Genomic DNA, 22,290 nt, shown 5'->3' with positions numbered 1-22,290 from the left:
AATTATGATAAAACATTTTGGGAAAAAGCGTAAGGAAAGGAAATCTCTATGGTACTAAAATCTCTTTTCTATTACTGGACTTACTACAGAAAAAACAGAAAAATATTTAGCAATGCGAAAGATCCTAAAGTGACAGAAGATTGAAAAGTAAACATGAAATATGCAACTGTAGCTACAGAAACATATTCCCTATTTCAGCTGTTTTCAGAAACACCATCGATGCTTTAAAGATGATTTTAAAAGCCAGCTGAGTCAGAATAGAGTGGAGAATTGCAGCACCGTACGCTGGGTCTTGCAGTTGTACTTTCTGACAACAGGCAGCTGTTCCACAGCACGTTTCTTAACACAGCTCTTACTCTGTGAAATTCCACCGCTTGTAGCACAGGGCTGTAAGCCTGGCTGTTCTGTCTCTGGAGAGCTGTGCGCCTGCCCTTGTTGTACGAAGATGGCAGCGGGTAGGCAGGAGTTCACTGCTTCCCTCCACGCGGGGCTGGGCTGGGGTCCCCGCAGGCAGCTGCGAGGGGAGCCCCCAGGCCCCTGCAGGCCGGGGCAGTGCTCACCGCAGCACAGTTAAATAAAAAGTAATGCAAGAGGTCCAAGAGTGAAAAGATTTCAGAATAATTTGGCTGTTTTCTTTCTAAACAGCCCTGAAAATTCCTTGAGGCCCTAACGGCACGGTGTGGTGTTTTTCAGCTACTGTGCTGACAAAGAGCCTCACGCCTCTTCAGGTCCAATTCAGATGATTCACACGCTTAGTTTCACACGTGAACAATTTTCCCTATTTAAGTTCCAGCTTCATCAAGCTGCTCAAAACAGCAGGCACTTACGTTTTCACTAGACTGTAGCCTAATTCTGAGCAATCAAACCATTACAAAGCTACAGGCATTTTAAAGACATAACAAACTTAGGTAAGTGTTAAGTATAGCTATCTTTATTTATCAGATCTGAACAGTTAATGTGATCCTTGGGTGGAAAACTAAATTAACAAGAATTACCTAATCCTTTGTATATTTAAAGATTATGGCAGGACTGCACTGTAATTGTGTATTCCACTTCAAAGACATAGCAAAACCTACAGTACATTTAAATAAGATATTCTGCCCTTAAGAGAACAAATTTCTGAAAAAGAAATTATCAGTGCTTTTTATTTCCAAAAAAAATGAAAACTGAAATGCATTGTACAATAATCACAAAATTAATGCTCCTCTATTTGTAATAGACCTTTTTTCTTCCTTCCCTTTAGGGAATGTATTAATGACACACACGATGATTTGGATAATGGGCTACTGATACACACTCTTTAGGAGGGTCTTCTAAGATTACTCATCAACTAAAGTCCTCTTGAGCATATAATCAGTGGCTTCTAGAACAGACAGAAAAACAGGAAACTACTTACAGGAAAAAAAATAGGCAGCCATTTAAACTCTGCTTTCACAAAACATGTAACAGATCACTACTTCTGCTATGATGATACCACAAAAACAAGAACATAAAGAATCCTCTTCCACAGCATGCAATTTGACAATTCAGAAGAGTTCAGGAAAGCCTCAAAATTCAAACAAGACAGAAAAGACAATGGCCAAGAAATAACTTACGGCCCAGGTTTTGGTCAGTCTGAAGATAGGTGCACTTTGCAGGGCTGATACCACGGACATGAGAGAATGAAGGTTATTCAGTTCTAGAAGCTTCTGAAAAAAGTGAATAACAACTTTTAGCACATCAAAAAGGGAAGCTGCATTAATCTCAAAGTTGCATTAATAAAATACAAAGTTTTCATCAATGACTGCAGAAAACACCAACTACCCAATGCGGTCAATGTGCAAAATTCTTAAGACCACTTTAGCAGTTACAAATTTTCCAAATATTCTCCTCAAAATAACAGGCATTTCAGCTGTGATCATACAAATTGTATTTAATTTTAATTTATTATTTTCTAAGGCTGTTCCTCCAGGAACATAGAAAGTACAAAAATATTCTATGATGCATTGTTCTTGAAAATGAGTAGAATATGGAAATTAAAAATTTAATCAAGCCAAAACCATCAACCAAGTATGCTGATGACCCTTTCAGAATTAATACAACTTCTTAATTTGTAATCTGTTTTACAGGACAAATTTTCCTCACTTCAACGTACTTTCAATTCACTCTGCGTTGACAATTACTCAAAACACACTGATCTCAAAAGAGGTAATACTGTGGAATAAAGTTGTCTTAAATGATAAAGTTTCCACAACATAGATCCAGAAAGATAGAAAACTGAGAACGGTTGCCATGTAGCTTCTTCATAAATCTTAAAAAGAGGCTGGATTCATTCTTGAGCAATCAATATACTCATTGCTCAGGAACATTTGAGGGGTATCTCGATTTTACAGAGGGAAAAGAAATAAAGGGAAAAAAGAAAAAAAGGCGGCAGTGTTTTCCTTTTTAGGGGGGGGGGGGGGGGGGGCGGGAAATCAACCCCAAACACAAAAAACAACCCTCTTATTTCCAAGAGCAACCTAGCACCTTTAAGATGACCATTCTCCTAGTACCTGGACTAGGCATTTGTGCCAGGAACTCATTCTGCATAAGCACAAAACTGCCAAGTAAACTGATTGGAAATATTCACAATACAAAAAAAATAACTAACTATTACATGGGAAATGTTATTCTAATACCCACACACATACACACAATTTCACATACACAAGATTAGCACTCAGGCCTTTGATCCAAGTGCTGTTGTCTTACTAGTATTAGTAAGTGTCACAAAAGGTCATACAAAACAGAATGACCTCAGGTCATGAAGCAGAAAAATATTTTTTTAAATAAATAGATTTTTTTAAAAGTTAAGAATGACTTGTAAAATGCAGTGTTCAAGCTCATTACAATAACTGAGCTTTAACAGCAGTGCTTCATACCAGTAACTACATGTTACAGGTAGGAATACAAGTCTCACAATAGCCATTTTAAAAGCAAGAGATTTCTTTTCATAGAAGGTAAGTTTGAATGAGGGAAGACAAAAACCAGAACAGTTTACAACCATGTTCAGTGTTGGCAACACATAGCTGGCCGTCAACAAGACAAACCACTTTTAAACTTGTCAGGCAAAGGCAGAAGAGGACTTACACTGAACTGGGTAGTTTTATTTAACCGAGTATAAACAACAGATTTTCTTTTGACTTATGACAGATATTCTTATGACTATAAACAGTCATACCTTTATCTTATTCACGTGGTACAACATTGTAGATATGCTAAAAAAGAACGTTACCCTCTGTAATCCAACAACAGTTCATAGGAGTTGTGCAGAAACAAACAAAAAGGAAATAAGATTTTGAATGATAGTACAAGGAAGTTGCACTTACTTTAGCTATTTTCACAAAATGGCTCAATATTTCTGCCCTTATTTTTAAGGTCTGTGCTGTTAATATTTCTCGTACAACCCAGAAACTGACCTATAAAGTAAACACATATAACTGAATTTATTTACAAAAAAATTACTTTATCAGATGAAATATTTGTATACTTTTATGATGCTCCAGGGAGGAAACAGGGTAAGGAAAGAAGAGTTCTGACCCCATGAATTCTCATCTATATAGCTGCAATTACTGAAGAGCATTACCACTGGATGTAAGAAGCAGGCAGAGAGGTGAGGTAACACGAAGGTAACTGAATGAGCAGGTGAAACATAGAAAAAGGAGGAAAAGAATTGCTAATGTTGTACCACGACAGATCAGCAAAAATTAGGAACCAATGGTCTCGAGGAATAACAAGAAAATTTAGACAATGCAAATGAGAACAGGAACTGCCATTTTAAAATTTTAGGTGTGTTTTTCAAAATGAAGATTATGCTTTAATTCACAGGAGTAGTTCTATTTAACTTCATACTCAAAGACAACTGTCAAACAGTACCTGCTCATCACAGTAATCTAATAATTTACCTGGTTAAACCTCCTAGTAAAGGCAACAATATTTGGAGCGAGGATATGTTTTTCTTTCTTATTCCATCCGCAGCTGGCTAGTTCCTAGAAAACACATTTAGAAATTTATTAAAAATTAGTAATGTTGAAAAACATTTAAAAGTGTAAAAAATGACAGAAGCACCTATCAGGTAACTACTAAAACCAACCCAAGGTACCAATTCGATGCCAACTAGTCTAACTGAACACCTCTGTGTTTTCCTGATATAATCTGTATATTCTCCTGATACCAGAAAAAATAGGCATCATTATGAATATTCAGATACAGAGGGACTGTATCAGCCATAACTGATGTCTCTGAAGTTTCATTCTACATTGATTATTTCAGGCCAGGGTTCTCTCATACAAGCAACTTGGCAGACACTGCAGTAAAGACTTTGCTAGTGTATAATCTTACCTGGTTCAAAACTGAAGCTAAAGCTAAACACATCCATGAAAGATATTTGAAGTAGTTCAAAGTGTACAAAATTCAGCTGTGCAACTAGAGGTGGGAACCTAGCTATTTTTCCTGAATGTCATCCTCATTATTACATTTAATAAAACACCCATGAATACACCACAGTTTGGCATATTCAATCCCTAATTTGTTTTTATTAAAATGTGAGACCTAAAGCATTTGAACAACACTATTATGCAATTTTAATATTACTGTTTACAGTAGTTACTAACTAATTAAAAAAAAAGCTGACATCTCTGTACGTGATACTCAAGACTTAAGAGAATTTATCATTTGAAAAAGGCTGCACAGTAACCATCTTAAGTCTGAAGGTCTTCTGGTGGATAGAAGGTTGGGGTTAGAACTCTGTTTTACTTTGATTTTTATTTTTTGGCCTGTTTTTTAAGCCATAAATGTTTAGCCAGACCTGACTGGAGTGTGGCATGTACTTAAGAATGCAGATTAGTACTTTGATGCTAATAAAGCAAAAAGTTGTCAGTAGGTTGCACAGTTCAGTCACAGTATATAAAACAAATTCTTGAATGCTCTTTCATTATGGTGACTACTTTGAAGTCAACCCAGTTAAAAATAATAAGAAAAATCACAACTTCTGTTGTATGCCCATAACCGCAAATAATCAATTTCAATGCACAATAAAATCCCAGCGCTCCATGGCAAAAAATAATCTTTTGCTGGAACTGCAAAATAAATAGTAGAAATTCCTGTGGGACGTATAAAGTAAACAGAAGAGCTAAAAAGCAGGTTAATGATTTTCTCCTTGAATAAACTGTATTAAATTATGCATCAAAAGAAATATGTAATTACAGTTACAAATTTGATTTAGCGAGAAGGAAAGTGTCCATTTTCCAATAGTTATTTCAGGCAGTTCCAAATATATTTAGACAGCCTGGCTCTTTTTAATTAGAGATTCAAGTTACCACATATCTATACAGTCTTTATATTCAGATCTGACAAGTGGTGTATACATACATACATACTCGAAATGAGTTCTCTGTAACACCAGTTCTAAATCACTCTTCTGTTTTTAGAACCACAAATTTCAATCAAAATGTTGTTCAACTTTCCAAATGTATGCTATTAACTTTAGACATCTTCACACGAAAAGGCAGAATCAGCCAAAGAGAATTTTGCCTCTGAAAAGCACTTTCTACAGTCTGATAAATGAAATACACTCTCAGGATACAGAGGTCTGCATGTTCTTCCGTGAGCACAAGAAAAGCATTTCCAGTTCCAAACATATTTTGTATCCCAATCTTCCAGCATTTAAGCCTTCTGCAGATAAAAATGCCAATTCACATCTGTCAAGACACAGATTCTCCACATGATTTGTGCACATCTGGTCTTAAGAGTCTGGAAATTACATGTTTATGTGGAAAAATCTCAGTCACTCTACTAGGGACAGCAAAATTTACATTTCTCAGAAAAGTGGAAGAGGTCGGCAATCTAAGGATTTTAAGCAGTTGCCAGAGGCCTAGTGAGCAACAATGGAAAATCCTGTGCCTGGTAAAATCGTTTGACTAGGTTTAAAATTGGGACAGAATAGGAAAGTTGATAAGAGTAAGTGATCCAATGTGCCTCTGACAAATTTTTCTTACACTGTTGAAATGTACTGTGTTCTGGAATTACACATCATCTTTTTGTACAGAAGGATGCAGGCAATTTCCTCAGTGCACAGAGTCACAAGAAACTTTCCAATCAAGCATGCAAGAAAACCATGAAATGTGTGGAGATTGCAATTTCCAGGACTTTGAAAAAAGCCTAAATAAAGTTATGCAGAAATAAGCATAATTATTTCTGCCAGAGAACAAAAAATTGTTAAATCAGATGTCCTCTTACTGAACCCTTCGAAGTAACATGCAAATATGTTTTTTTAGTAATAGCTCAAGCAAAAAAAAAAAAGCCTCAGCAAATGCTAGGTTTAAAGGATGTTTGTGTGTTTGAGATAAGACCTAGCAACCGGAACTTTAAAATCTTAAGTTTTCCATCCATGCATAAGCTCATGTTAAAGGCTAAAACTTGAAGAAAAAGCAATGTAACACTCTACCTCCAAACCCAAAATTCAACAGGTAGCTCACCAAAGCAGCCAGCCCAGTGGCTGCTGATGAAGGCAACCTCCTCTGTGCAGAGCTCTGCCCCGAAGCTTAGCCACATGGCACCTAGCAAAGCATTTCAGCCGCTCCAGGCTTCCTTCTCGCCCCCCTTTCTAGCCCAGGAAACTGGAAGCGCTCCCTCTCACAGCCAGCTACATGTCCACCATCACTCCTGCGTACAAAAGCTGATCCCACAGAGAAACTGCAACCACCTTGCACAAGCAAATACAAAAGAAGAAGTAGGGACCGAACTCTGCCTTCATCATACCCAGCAACATAATAAACCAAGTATCACACAACACCAGTTTTAGTCAGGATATTGGCCTTTACTTCTTCCACGCAGCACACAGACACCAAAGGGCAGCTCTGACAAGGTGCATCCCAGGGTACAAGGGTGGGCAGCTGCCTGGCAGCGCGAGAGCCAGCGACACCTGCATGCCGCTGCAGGGCCCAGGGCAGCCCTGCACAGGGCATCCACGCTTATGGACACGGGACAACGAACACACCAACTTCATTTAAACAGCTATGGGGCCTCACACAAATGCAGGCAAATACAGACAACACATTAATACATGATCCGACTGGAAAATTTTAACCATCTTAGCCTAGTACCTTACCTAGTAACAAGAGTCAGGTAGATGACAAATACACAGGCTATACTTTGCTTTAAACCCTAGTCCTACAGCTAGCAGAATTTCAGGACAGGAGCAGTTGTTTTAATTGTTTGTTTGCAAAAAGTAATTGTATTGGCAATTCCAGCAAGACTAAAGTTGGAAAATACAATTTCAAACTAATAACTTTGTGGCAACTACTACTTCTACGTAGACTTGTATTCTGACAGAAACTGAACATATGATGTTAGGTTTTTTTCTGGTCGTTTCTCACCAAGTTACATCTCTCTGCCAATCCCTCAGAGTAGTATTTCAGGAAATTTAATTTCTAAAAGACAAAATGAAGCAATGACAAAGGAAAAGAACAGCAAATAAATTTTGGGTTTGGAGGGTTTTTTTGTACAAAATTCTATGGCACATATTTCATAGCAATTAAAGCAAATGCAAAATTCATTTTAAATATGAACATCTAAGTTTTGTGGTTTATTTTGTATTAATTCATCTCCTCAGGGTATCACATTACCTCTGGTTTTGGCAAGACCTTCACTTTGGTCTAACTGATGTTTTTCTTCACAAAATTTTCTCATAAAAAAGCATCTATGTATCTATTTGCAAATACTGATATATTTGCATTAACAGATTTTTCTACAGGTACTGCTATTTTTTTATTGCATTGCTCATTTGCCATTTTTTTCTTTCAGTAAAAAACAGACTTCCTGACTGCCTGGAGAACACATGTAATTTCAGAAGCAAGAAAGTGTTTTCACCTACAAAACTGTCTTGGTGTTCTTGAAAAAAATATAAATTAATCTGACAGGAAGGCCAAACAGCAGATAGATTAATTTTTCTTTCCTGTACTTTCTCAAAATAGAAGGCTTCTAATCTCTCTGAACCACTGTAACATATGATGAATTGTTTTGTTAGTGACCAGATTAGACGGATGAGCACCTTCCAAACTGGACTGCCCTTTCTGATGCCAAAAATTCAGTTCTGCTAACATCATAGGTGGGTTTTTTGTCCTTTATGTATTCATGATACTTCACCTAGGCACAGAATAAAGACAATAAAGCTTAATGGATCTAAGGGTATGTCGTTATATTAAAGAACATGAAGCTGGAAACATGCAATTCTTGTACCTTTTGCAGAAAAGAAGATTATTTTCTCAAAATACTATGTGATAACATATGACTTTTATGCAAGTTTAACATTCTGCTATCTACCGTCATTCATTTATAAAATTCTTGGTTCTGATTTTCAAATATCTATGTTAACTTTCATTGTTTTTTCTCAACGGGCCTCAAGTTTCTCTCTGTGCCTTTCTTAAAAGGTTAAAAAAATAAAGGACACCAATACATTAACTTTTAAGGGTTTGGGCTGATTTACTCCCTCAGAACTGGATCTTAGACATGAGAGTACAAATTAAAAAATTTACCAAGCAGCTGATACAACCTAAAATACGGGCTACAACTAGAGGCAGAAGTCAAACTCTGAAATCAGGTGCGAGTTGAAAAAACAGGAGCAGAAGGCAGAGTAGAGAATTTTGACATTTGATAAATTTATCCTGAAGAAACACTCAACACAAAGCAGGACTGAAGATTTCCAGAAAAAGCATAGTCATCTCTTTTGGCAATAGATGACAAATCAAAGTAAATCAGGCTGGGTTACAGATTCACAGTGCTAACAAGGAATACGCCTAGAAGAATATTAGTGCAGTGCAAGAAGTTGAGCATTTCTGAATGAAAAAACATTACTTAAATGGCTACATTTCCTCAGGCACTGAATTCCAGGAGGCAAGCAGATAGTTTAAGAAAACCTACCTCAGGCTGTATAGCTTTAAATACTGGCACATCCATCAATGTAATCTGGCTCTGCAATAATGATACAATTTAAAATAATGTAATACAAAGAGTTAACAATCATGTATTTACACCTGCCCTTCAGTAACTACAAACCACAGTCACATGTTCTCCATAGACCAGAAGTGACTGGCAGCGAACCCAGCCTGCCCTGTCCAGGCTAACCCACCACAAGCAGGATTCTCCATCACCCCGAGCACCACATGTCACCATATGCTCCTACCGTTACCAGCTGTAACCAAGTGAAGCTTTTGAGGAAAAACCCACGTTTGGGAGTCTTTGTGTCAAGTCAATGAAGGACCCAAACAGTGATGGCAGGAAGAAGAATTTGCCTTTCACACAGAAAACAGCAAACATTTCACATGCACTGGGTTGAAAGGCAATAAAGCACTATGATGTGCTAATTAGTCATGATTGGAAGATACTTTAAATACAGAGATTTTTAGTCTCTGATGAGCATGTCCTGATAAGACATTATAATGGTTTCAAAGCCAATGATTTTGAAGGAAAAAAAAAAAAGCTTATAGAACATTTTTAGCATCTCAGTGATAAGATACTTGAATTGCTTCAAGTGATCAAATGACATTATGTATTTGGTAGTTATGTAAATTATGTCTAACCAATAAGTACTTCAATTATACGTTAGTGTATAAACCTAGAAAGCTTTTAACTTTGTAATTTACATGACTGAATGCATTAAAGAAAGCGTCAAAGAACACTTCTTTGGATCTTACCCCAGAAAATCTTCTCTGTTGGCCACTTTGTTACACTAAACCCTAAACAGCAAAAACTTGCTAATCCCCTCTCAAAATGCTCATTTGACTCCACTAATTAAGAATAACTATCTATTTAAATGTAACTTTAATTAGGTTTCTACTATTTACTATGATTCCTCAGACATGAGCCTAGAAGTTAGAGGTCCATAAAATTTGACAGACCTGAAAAAAATTTTCTTCTGTAAGTTGCTGATTTACGCTATCTCTTGCTTTTATATTATGCTAAGTCAAAGATTTTGCCACAAAGCCCTAGATGACCACTCTTTGCAGCCAACAGTTTTGTGATTTATACTTCAGAAGAATGTTTGGATATTGCCAAACTCAGACTCACTAGGATCTCGTTCTGGTCCTAGAAAAACTAGTTACATACATGTTTGCAACTTCTTGTCTCCTACTAAGATGCACAAGAGAGGCTCCAAAAAGTTGACTATAAGCCATACTACGTGACATTAATAAAGTTTTCAGCAAGAATTAGTAATCATTTCAACAACACACAGGTTCAATCAATACCACCAAAATGGTGAAAACAAAATTCAGTAGTATTGACAAGCTGTTGGTCTTTTCATTATGTATGTTATTACGACCAGGGAATTTCTCCTCAGCTGCTGCTAATTTTTAAAAAGGAACACAACACACTAAAGTTGAAAGTGACCTTAACTTGGATCCAGTACTGAAAATGCGTTAAGGAACGCAAATAGTTTCTCGCTACAACCTTCTTTCCCGCTTTTAAAAAACTGATTTTTCTGAGAAACTGACATTTCAGCAGAAAAGATGAGAATTTGTGGTTTCAATTTAAAAAAGGAAAAAAAAGAAAGAATCACCAACTGTGGATAACACCTTTAAACCTATGCTAGCATCTTCTAAAACACTAAATGAACTTCAAATGGCTTTACACAGAAAAACAAATACACTGTGTTAGGTCAGTACCAAATGATTAAATCCCAAGACATGTTTACTTCATTAAAAGTTCTTATAATAAGAAATTTGTTTTCAAGAACACTGGAAGCTCATCTTAAAAGATTTTCTATTTTAATAAATAAGTTTTATGTATTTTTTAATATCCTGCAAGCCCTGAATATTATACAAGATTATAGGCAAAAATAACATTTCTACTTACAGCAAACTCCTCAGGAGTTACTTTCAACACATCAAATACAACTGCATCATAGCTTTTATTGGCATAATCTGAACTTCGCCCTTCCAGAGAATCTGAGCTGCTACTACCCTACAAAGAAAAAAACGGTAGGCTTACCTGCAGAATGATGAATTTCATGTCAAATTCAGAAAATAAATATATGCAAATATTAACAAATGACAAGAAAATGCATAAACTTCAAAAGCTTCAATGAATCATAAAATTCAGTTTAGCATCGTTCACGAATGTTTCCAACTGACTTTCTTCTCCCAAAGACTACAGCAACATACAATTTTAGCTCTGTGAAATTTCCAGCTTTAGAAAGCCATTTCTAAAACCAGACTAAAAAGTTGTCAGAGAAAAAAAGATGTGTTGGGATTTTGAAGATTCATATTAAATAGAAAATTTTAATTAAATATGCAAGGTAAAGAGTGGGTAGATCCAAATCATGTCGCTCTATCCATAACATTATAAAAAGAAAAAACTCACATGTCCTGAAATTTAACACAATGTTAGCTCCAGGGTACTTCAGAATAGTACTGTGTCTTGCCTTAAAAACTGGTGCCTTGCCTTACTTTTAAAGTTTCTGCCCTTGGGCTCAGATGCAGGCACTTGTGGCTCATTCTCCTTTCTTCAAGAATAATGTGATTTAATAATAGCAGCATTATTTTTCTATTTCTTATCTTAAAATTACATACTGAATAAAAATAGACGCACATAGAATCTTAAGCCCTTACTTCACTGAGGTTATTTGCTAGAAAAACACTGTTGTCACAACATGATGTTTTGGCATCTTAACTCACTGTGACATGTAATTCTCACTTAAAACTGACTTGGTAGCAAAGAACTGGAGGGAGATAAAACAGATGCCGATTCTTTCTTTCTTTCCATACAAAGTATCTGGGGGACTACTGATTAGGAAGCCTGGTATTTGTACCAGGCAAACCCAAGAAAAGAATAAAGGGGGATTAGTAGAAATACATGTAGTTATGCTATATCAGGAAAGTGACAAGTTTGTTTAGAAAGCGAAAGACTGTCTCAGTATCTACAGACGCATGGATAAAGAAACATGATTCATACAGTCTTGCCAGACTTCCAAAAGATTTCTGACGTGGGTCCTCACGCCAAAGACATTAAGGAAACTATGCAGCCCTAGCATAGCAACTATCCTTGCAATGATAAATAATAAATTATAAGACAGCTGTTACACTCACTGAGAATATGTGAATCAGCAGATAATTAAGCTTAGATAAGTGATGATTATCGTATATTCAACAACCTGGAAAGGCGGTGAACAACGAGGTGAAAATGTGATCTTCATTTTATTTAGTCAAAATGGCAAAACAAAAACCAAAAACCTGGCAAAAACTGAAAAGGGACTTCACAACACTTGGGAGGGTCTGGAAAAGGAAAAGAGAAAATATATAATGGAGTGTGACGACACCCCTTTATAAATCCATGGTGCACCTGAACTTGGAATACATATGCAGTATTTATTATTAAGATGGAGACCAAAGAACTAGAAAAGTTTCAGAATGAGGCAACAAGGATGACCACAGGTATGGAATGGCTTCTTTACAAAGAAACACTGGCTATGCCAGAAATCTTCAACCTGGAAAAGAGGTAGTGGGTTGGGGGGAGGAAGTATAATAACCAACAAAGCAAGCAGAGGAAAGACAGGAATGGTCTCTCTTTGCCTCACCTAACACCAGGAGAAGGGGTATTTAGTTAAAATTAGAGACCAATTTCACATTAGTAAGAGGGTAAAGGTCTTTATACAGCATATAGTTAAGCTGAAAAACAGCTTGTTAAGGGATTCTGTATAAACTCAAAGTTTACACACATTCAAAACAGGGGCCTAGGTAAATTTACGGAACACAAATACATTGCAAGATAGCAAATCCCTGGGTTGCAAACAGCTGTGGGCCAGGACGGTACCGGTGGGATGTTTCCTGTGCTTGCACTGCTCTCGTGCCCCTCTTCAGGCATTTGCTGTTGGCCACATCAGAGGCAGAATAACGGACTAGAAGAATCTTCAGTTTGACCCTGGAGACTTCTTATGCTCTGATCTATGACAGATATTTCTGTTCTGAGAAAACAGTGTGAGAAAAGTCCCCTTTTTTTTTTAATAAATATTTTGAAGAGGAATTTCAAAACTGTGTGTTTACATACTCAATTCAAAATGCCCCCCCTATCTTGAGAGAATGAAAAACTATTTTTCTTAGTCTGAGGGCATTTATACTATGTTTGAGAAAATGACCTTCTGCAGGGCACAGCTGTATTATGTACTTTTGTTGTAAGATTTTTAAAAATCAGCTCACTACTGAAACAGCTGATTGTTTCATGAAAATGAGGATAACTGCTTTGGCAGGATCAAGTTGTGTGTGCAAAAGGCACCACTACAATGGAAAAACTTGCTTCACACAGCTCTTCGGCTGTTTTAAGAGATGAAGCAGAATTTTTCAAGCAGGGAAGAACTGCATCAAAATGTTACCTTTTAAAAAAGCAGAAAGTACCTCCAATCATACACTTAAAATGTGTGCTTTACTGGGCAAGCTTTACTGTAGCTGATTTATAATATTTCATCATAATATTACATGAAAGCAAAAAACCAGAAGAACTCAGTAGGGTAACTAATTCCCAAGCAGTCTTCAGTTGGCTGTCCTGGACAGGCAAAAACAGGCTGGTGGCTGTGCACAGCAGCTCAACACAGAACTAGGCAGTTTTTGGAAGCAGCACAACAAAGTTGCCTGGTCTCCAAAGGATACAAAGGGTTAAAATGAACAAAATCTTACAGAGCACTTTCTAACAAGTAGACTAGTAAATTCCAAAAAAAATCAGCTGGAGTATTTCTGACTGGCTCCATTTCGATGGTACATTACATTACTTTTAACTCAATAATAATAAACAGCTGCTGTTAAGTTAGAGAGCAACAGGTCAAAAATGCTATTTAAAATTATTCTGAATGATTAATCATCATCATTATCAATAAAAAAATGATTGTGAACACTGAGAACCAATGGAGTGTTCTAAAATTACTCTGCTGTCAAATACTATGTCATTCGTAAGAAAAAGGACTGATATGACCAGTAGTGGAAAGGTGAATCAAGCCAAAATTTCCATTTTGATACAGAAGCTAACAAAACCCAAGGAACTGTACCTCTGGAGTGGCGGAGGTGACCATCACATTGGCCATGAAGTCATTCCTTTTATACATGCTCTCCCCGAGATGCAGGAAGTTTCAGCTCAGCCAGCACTGGTGAGACAACATGATGAAAACAGAATTCCTGCAAAGCAAATGTATTTATGCAAATAAATAAATAAAATTAAACAAAAAAATCCATCAACAATGCAAGAGATTTCAGTGTTCTTTCTCAGAGAAAAGAACTTCAGAAACAAGATCATCTTAGGATCTTTCAGGTACCAACTGTGGACAATTATAACCGAGTATTGCTAAATCCATGCCAAGTCTTTATCTCCACTTCCAATCAACTCAAGAAAAGTAGGAAAAAAAGTGTATTTGTCATTTATGATTAACTAGGTTTTATATTAAGTCCATGCTAGGCAGTATTCATCCAGAAACTGCAGGTTACTGTAATGTATTTTAAAATAAGAAATCCAGGTTATCAACTGACTGAAAAATGGTGCTTCTTCACTTTCCACTGCTCATCAATTAGTCTCATAACTGGTGATTGAAGTCCCACTGTATCTTTGTAATGTACAAAGTCCTACTTGCAGCTGCTTGGGCCTCCACTAATATCTATACATACAGGTGTGCCTGAAAAAGCACTTTATGTCGGGACCCAAAGAACAGAAGTTTTCCAGAGAAGAGAACCAGCCAACACCATCCTTCTTAGTTGGAAGGATGAATCTCAAGGATCTCAGCTAACCCAGCAACAGCACTGTCTGAAGTGACTTTTTCCAAACTGGATTAAGCAGACAGATGCGGTTCCAAATTGGCTTAGGACTTCACGTATGTAACATACCTTAAGCTTCCTCCAGAAACCAAAAGACTGGACTGCAAAAAAGTCTGAGTATGTGGTACTACAACGAAGCTGCCTCTACCCACCTGGATCAAATAATTCATTCCAGAATTACTAAGTGTTAATGAAAATAATAGAACCACCCAAACAAAACCACCAAAAAAACTCCCCAACACTCCATACTGCAGTTCTGAATCAACAAAGCCATTGACCACAACAGTAATACTCTTATCTAAAAGAACTGTCAATCTTGAAATAAAGCACAAATAATTAAAAGCATATTCCTGAGTACTGAACAAAGGTAAGTATTTATAAATATTTATCTACCTAATATCAGGAAATCAGATTTCATCTTCTTAGATATATATTAATTATGATATGCTAAAGGATACACACAATATGGACATATGTGAATATATAATTCCACAGATCCAATTGTATCTCATTCAGAAAAAAGAAATACATATAAATAGGCACAACTAGAATAAGAATAACTGGCATGATTACAGACTTCATTCAGATAGCAAGGGTACTCATAGAATAATCACACACACATTTTTAAATAAAATCACTTACCCAATGACACTTCCAGGCACAAAAACATTCTTTGTGGTCAAATTTCTATATAAGGGCAAGTGAAGGGAATCTTAAGCAATTTTATTTTCAAATATACACAGCAAACAAAAATTTGACCATAAGGGTGGCTAAATCGGAAAAACGCTCAGAAGGCTTTTTCATGTTACCAATGGAAACGTCTGGTCTCTCCCTCATACTGGACCTCTGATTATTGCTGTGAAACTTAAAGAATTAATTAATTCTCTATATTTATCTCAAATGAAGTAAAATCCAGAACCAAAACTCCAATTCTACTCTCAAACACAGCAAAACCAGGCTTCACACTAATACTGTATACCGGGCATTTTAGGCATCCATACTAACCCCTAGCTTGCCAGGTGAAAGCTGCCCTTTCATTAATGATCCAGTGTGCCAACTGGCACAATAACATAGCACCTGCCAAACTCCATCAGTTAAACGTTCAACATCACACATTACACTCTCATCTTGATCACTGAAAATCTTGTCAGCTAATACATTGTAACGATGTATTTGAAGTTTACGCTCACTGAATCACAATAATCTCAAATCTAAGACTACTCTTAAATCGTAAACAATCTTACAGGAATATATTAACAGACTGTTAGGACTACAATGAAATGGCTGATTAAGTACATGAGGGGACAGCTATGGTGTTTACCAGCCTTACTGAAGTTACAGTGTTCAACACGACCCGTTGCTAACATTCTTCATAGAGGAGGTCTTAGCAGAGGATCAGCCTCTCATTTTGTCAGGCAAGCGATGCTTTGTGAGATTCAGATCCGAGAACCCACATGGAACCTTACATGAAACCTTGTTAAAATGGGTTTAAAAAAAGCTAACACAGTCCAGACCTGCAGGACTGCGCAGAAGAAACTGCTGAGTCCAAACATCTGCCTCATCAAAAGAAAGAACTCTTCTTCCCAAATTAAATAATCAGTGTTATTCCCACGTGGTGAAAACTAAACTACCTGAATGTTTCTATTTATTAAACCTAAACTAACTGCTAGGAACAGGTTAAGGTACAGACACCACGCAGCCCTGTTTCACTGTGTGAAGAACTGGCAGTGTTGCAGAAAGTTTACAGACACTTCAAGCATGCTGCTAGCAGACAGCTAGTAAAAATTTTTCAGATACAGCATGCACATACATACATTAAGCACAGAACCATTCATATGTGTCTCTGCAAGTGTATAAGCGTGTGCACACACAGAAAACAAGAACTGCTTACAGAATTACCAAGTCAGCTCAAGCACTGATTCACTTTAAATCAAGACAACAGCACGGTTGTTTCATCACTCCCTGCAGCACACACAGATGAACCCCACAGCAACCACCACCACCAGCAGCTCCAGCACATGTGCTCTTTCAGCAAAATCTGCAGTTACTGCCACATCTCCCTTTGCGTCCTCACCCCTTCCCACACCACTGATCACAAACAGGAAAATGCTGGAAAAGCAAGCAGCTGAGGAAAAAAAACCCCCACACCTCTTATTTTACTCCCTTAAGATCCCTGCAAGGCCTTACATGACAACTCTTACCATGACCCCATGGGCACACATGAAACTGCCCTTCAAAAAATGCCAGAATCTCCTTGTTAAAAAACAGTCAAGAAGCAATTTCCTTTATCTTGTGTCCTGATAAAATTAATTCATATTTTGAGCACTAACAGACTGCAAAGTACTTCCAGGTCTGGAGTTGCCCCTGTAAATAGTCCTTAGAGATACTGAAGTGGAAAGCAATTTTCATGATGTAATTTCTTTAAAATGTGGCATTTACATCAAGGCCACAAAAATGTTCTCGTCTCCTCCTTCCCCGCCTTTCTGACTAGGCTTTCCAGTGTGCGGGGGCTCAAAAATGTTCTGAAAAGGGAAAGAAAAATCCCATATGTGATCTTGTATCTCGTCCAAGCCTAGTTTTACTCCAAGTTTTAACATTCACTAAACCAAAAGGAGACAAAAGTGCATTAATATCTGAAACTAAAAGCACCAGTGTATCTCTGCCTTTCAACATTCAGTACATAGAAAAAGCTTGCAAGGTTAGATATTTCCATTCTAATTTTTTTTTTCCCTCAGAACATTTCAAATACAACACAAGCATTAAAAATGCACGGCCTTCGCCTATGTGTGTATGTTTCTCCAAGACTCATTCCTCCTATGAAAAAATACTCCACACACCTATTTGTCTTCCTGCCTTAAGGAAAGTCTCAGGGAGCAATTTAAGCCAAATCCATGGAAGAGTTTTTCTTCTTCTAGTATCACCCCATCATTTGAAGTATTTCCACATCTGCTATCACAGAAGGTATTACTCCACAAATTAACACTGGAGCTACTACAAAGCCTACTGTAACAAAAGGCTGTCAGACTACAGACATAAAGATATCAAAATCTAATATAAAAACTACTCCCCCATACTTGCAATATTTCACTCCAACAAGACTAAAAAGAAATTTCTGAAATTCTGAAAGTTATCAAAGGTCCAACATGTTGGCAATAAAAGGTAAGAAGTCACTAAAGCGACATGTGATTTCTTTTCATAGCTCTTGTTTTTTAAAAATTCTTTCAACTTGCTCAGGTTAATCAATAAGATGATGCATTACACAAACAGTGCTTAAAAAAAACAAAGAAAAGACCTCATCAGTTTGTACAGAAGGTTCACAGGTACAGTAGATCTTATTCATAGATTGCCAGAAGCAAAGTGGATAAATCAGGATGCAAACATACATACCACCAGAGGTTGCCTGTTCTTCTCTGCCAACTTAAACCCATTTAGATTTGTAGTGCTCTCTGAAGCAAAAGTGGAGACAGTACAAGAACAACTAAACTGGAAAAAACAAAAACAAGAAACCAAAACACCACCATCAAAATAGAGCACAAAAGTAATCCCTATCACCATTCTTTTACCAGCGTTTTTGAAATTTTGTGACCTGTGGAAAAGAAGTAACATTCCCTGAAAGCATAAATGCAAATTTGACATTGCTGCTAGTAATATTACACGTATGTCAGTTAGACGTAGTTATTACTAGTTATCCAACTCACAAAAAGCCTCCTAAGCACTGATACCCCCTCTGGCCAAGGAAATCCCTGTGCCCTAATTTCTGAATGCGAGCAGAACAATCTGGGGAAGTTAGTAACTGTTCACACTGCTCCCAGCAGATATGAGAACAACCACGTGAGCAACCACTAATTGCTATTGTTCTAATAGATTTTCTTGTTGGAGGAAAAAATACTGAGCTAGACAGGCTTTTGATATGACGCGGTATGCCCATTCTGGGCTCCAAAAATTAACTGTCTTAGCTGATTTCAAACCCTATTTACTTACTACTTCCACTGGTTCATTATGATTTTCCAAATATCACTGACTCATGAGCTGACAGCTGCAGCATGCTTGTAAGAAAACATGCTTAAGTCTCCTATCAAAAGATAAGTGTACTTCAAACTTAAATTAGCTGCACAACTGGTTCAGTGAAGACAATTAAAGAGCACTAAGGCCCTGTCTGGGCACTGATAAACTTGGATGGAACCAACAAAATTAGCAGTTGGGTTTCTGGGGGTTTTTTTTGTAAATAAGGGTCCAGCTGGAAGCGACCTAGTTCCACTGCCTGACCACTTTCAGGGCTGACCAAAAATTAAAGCATGATGTTAAGGGCATTGTCCATATGCCCCTTAAACACTGACAGGCATGGGGCATCGACCAACTCTCCAGAAAGCCTGTTCTTGGGTTTGACCACCCTCTTGGTAAAGACACTTCTTAAGTGTCCAGCCTAAAACTCCCCTGATGCAGCTTTGAACCATTCCCAGGCATCCTGTCCCTGGATCCCAGGGAGAAGAGCTCAGCACCTCCCTTTCCACATCCTCCTCAGGAACCTGCAGAGCTATGAGGTTGCCCCTCAGCCTTCCTTCTCTCCAGACTCAAAGTCCTCAGCTGCTCCTCAGAGGACATGCTTTCCAGAATATGGTATCAAACATCAGAATGGTTAGCTGTCATCAACTAAGATAAGGGAATGAAGACTACTGAAAGAATCCTGCTTTTTACCTCCAGCAAGATCAACAGTATACTATTCCACTTCACTGGCAAATACCACGACCTAAGGACATATTTACAATAGACCATACAGAGCTCCATATTAAATTCTGAATTGTTTTTCATCATTGCACTCATCTTCCTCTTTCTTCATTCTAAAACTGTTCCTCCAGATGTTCACCATAATGTTTCTTTCCTTGATGAACCTTGAACAAAGTCATATTCAGATGCTGTGGGCGTACAGTACAAATGAGAATATGTTAGCACAGTTAACGTATTGGAAAAGGAAAATGGGATTGCATTATGAAAACAGGATGAAACAATAATGTAGTTATACTTGAGTCCCTGTGCTTGCATTCAGCCACTGATGTGAAACTTGTATCATGATCTACATCACATCCAGCTTCAGCCCAGAGGCTTGTAAGAGGGGAGAAGCAGTCCCATCTTTTTGTGTTACTGCTAAATAAAGATAAAAAGGCAATTAGCATCAAGGTATGTAAAACCATGCACGGCTTGTTCTCTGTATCTAGATATTTACATACCTTTTTCCCCCCTCGCTAGGTTTCTTTTGTTTAGTACCATAATTTTAATGTTAAAAATAGAAAAAAAAGTGTATTTTCAAAATCCTTCTGAGTCTGAGCAATTTACAGCTGTTTTGTTATTGCAGTGACAGAGCAAGCCAGTCTGGAAGGACTTCTAAAGGAGAATTTCTTTAAATCTTTCAAAGAAGCAGCTGCTGAGTGCTACATGGATACTTGCTAACCTAGAGAAAAATTAACACACAAACCCCAGAAGCACTGAGGAACACTGGTGTAAACAGTTTTGTTCCTGACAGCATCCCCTCTGAAAAGTTTAGTGAAGACATAATGTAGTGTTTGAATGTACTTTCCTGAGTGCCCCTGTCCAGTCAAGTATCACCTCTCAAACCCCATTTCTCATCCACTCACGTACAATTTCTGCAAAGTGGAGAGGAAAAGGACCACATCTACAGTAAAGGCAGAAATTATCCATGTGAACCACACTTCCATCAGAAAAAAGCAATATTTTGTATGCCATTCCCACATGTCAGACTGGACAGTGTCTAGTCACAATGCTTTATATGAAAAAGCTCTTTTAATTTCAAAAGTCCTTTTGAAATAATTCAACATTAGACCTTGGTGGCCATTTTGTACAACACGAAAAATTCTAAAATATTCAAAAGCCTGCGTTTTAATAGTAATTGCCTACAGAAGTGTAGTAAGAAAAAAGCAATTAGGCTACACAAGATTAAAAAGCCATTACAATTATAGGACTAAAGATTCTCCTAAAAGAAAACTGCCTTGTGTATTTCCAGTAATGTATTTCATCATGCTTTAGGCAACAGTACCACCTATAGATAAAATATGCCATGAACAATTTAGTAGCTTCATGCATATTCTTCTCAGAGAAACTTCTTGCTATCGTTAATAATAATGAAAATGTAATGGAAATAGTATTTATAATTTAGTATATAAATCCCTGTATCAAGCTGTGACAAGATCCAATGACAATACACCTTTTGAAGGGAAAGAGCATTTCAAAGTTTAGTGCAGCAACTTACACCAGTCACTGTTACACTACCACCACAAATACAGAAGTTGAGCAGATCTAGCAGTGTCCCAGATTTAGGGCCACCAGTCTTCAACAGACTGTGACAGGATTTTAACCAAAACAACTATAAACTTTATTAAGAGGCCATCGATTAACTATGTGTTAACCCCACTGATTTAACTGACCACAAACTGAAATCACTAAAGTAAATAAATATTCAATAACATGCATCACTACTGAGCAAACAGGCTGAAAAACTGATTCTTGCAGCACCTCCCAACAGCTGCCAATGAATCAAGTCTTAACTCATGAAAAAGCAGATTCAAAGTTGATTTCTTACTAAAATTGTCTCTACTTTCCCACTCCCGCCCCTCTACTGCATGTACACTCAAATGAGTTCTGCTGTAAGGAAAGAAGTGGCTACTGTGATGAATTTAAGAAACAACTTCAGAATCTGGGTCCCAAACTGTTTGGGGTTTATGAATACTCAACTAATTTGAATTATACCTAATGGTAGGATAAAAACAACATCTGATGGTCAGGTCATGCTTTTATGATACATTCTACTTGACTAGCCACATGTGGAACTATACTGCCACAGAATCCTCTGTCATAGCCAGGCTGCCCTACAACAGTGCAAATCCTGGATTTTCAAAATAATTTTTCGTCATAGGGCAATCTGGACACAAAGAAATCCAGGGCAATCACTACACTGAACAGGTAAGCTGACATTCAACAAGCTGAATAAAAATAAGGCCTTATCAAATTTCAGAATTATAGTGAACGGGAAGTCTAAGTCTTAATAGTTTAAGAGCTGTATGCACAACATCGTAACAAAAAGGCTCTTCATAATGCTCTTAAAACTTGAATAAATAAAATTTATACTTTTTAATAAATAAAATTAAACTTTTAATAAATAAAAAATTATTTCAAAATTATTTAATATCTCGTAGGATCCTTAGCTACTAAAACCATGGCAGAGCAGTAGGCTGCAAATGCAGGTTTGAATGTGTGATGCTATTTTTATCCTGACGATGTCCCACACCTTTACTACATCCACTGAAGAACTGACAGAAATGCTGCTCAACCGAAGCGGCAACTTGTAGACAAACATTGCATTCTGATTTAAATTTCTTTGCAAAACTAGCTGAAGTTTTGTATTTAGGACCAGTTCAAGATCAGAAAGACAACCTGCCTGTCACACATAACGTCATTAACATATTTTGAAACAGCA

At 37.2% G+C, this 22,290-nt stretch overlaps 1 protein-coding gene across 13 annotated transcripts in view; it reads right to left on the bottom strand.

The window, feature by feature from the left end:
* The window catches only part of RALGPS1 (Ral GEF with PH domain and SH3 binding motif 1), a 120,311-nt gene that overhangs the window by 85,669 nt on the left and 12,352 nt on the right, over positions 1-22,290 (bottom strand). For 6 of the 13 annotated variants that reach the window (XM_055793870.1, XM_055793871.1, XM_055793868.1 and 3 more), the window contains 7 exons: positions 18,192-18,287; positions 14,048-14,174; positions 10,870-10,977; positions 8,938-8,988; positions 3,924-4,007; positions 3,348-3,437; positions 1,596-1,688 (listed from right to left, as the gene is read on the bottom strand). In XM_055793870.1, the coding sequence (XP_055649845.1) occupies positions 1,596-1,688; positions 3,348-3,437; positions 3,924-4,007; positions 8,938-8,988; positions 10,870-10,977; positions 14,048-14,104 (483 nt within the window). In that variant the 5' untranslated portion in view covers positions 14,105-14,174; positions 18,192-18,287. Of the gene's footprint in view, positions 1-1,595; positions 1,689-3,347; positions 3,438-3,923; positions 4,008-8,937; positions 8,989-10,869; positions 10,978-12,166; positions 12,288-12,825; positions 12,977-14,047; positions 14,175-14,873; positions 14,957-15,446; positions 15,492-18,191; positions 18,288-22,290 lie in introns of those variants that run through there. The other 7 variants (XM_055793872.1, XM_055793873.1, XM_055793875.1 and 4 more) reach the window with 7 other exon arrangements.

The sequence above is a fragment of the Falco peregrinus genome, chromosome 1, assembly GCF_023634155.1.
Source record: "Falco peregrinus isolate bFalPer1 chromosome 1, bFalPer1.pri, whole genome shotgun sequence".
Lineage (NCBI taxonomy): Eukaryota > Metazoa > Chordata > Aves > Falconiformes > Falconidae > Falco > Falco peregrinus.
This window is presented reverse-complemented; position numbering and strand designations above follow the sequence as displayed.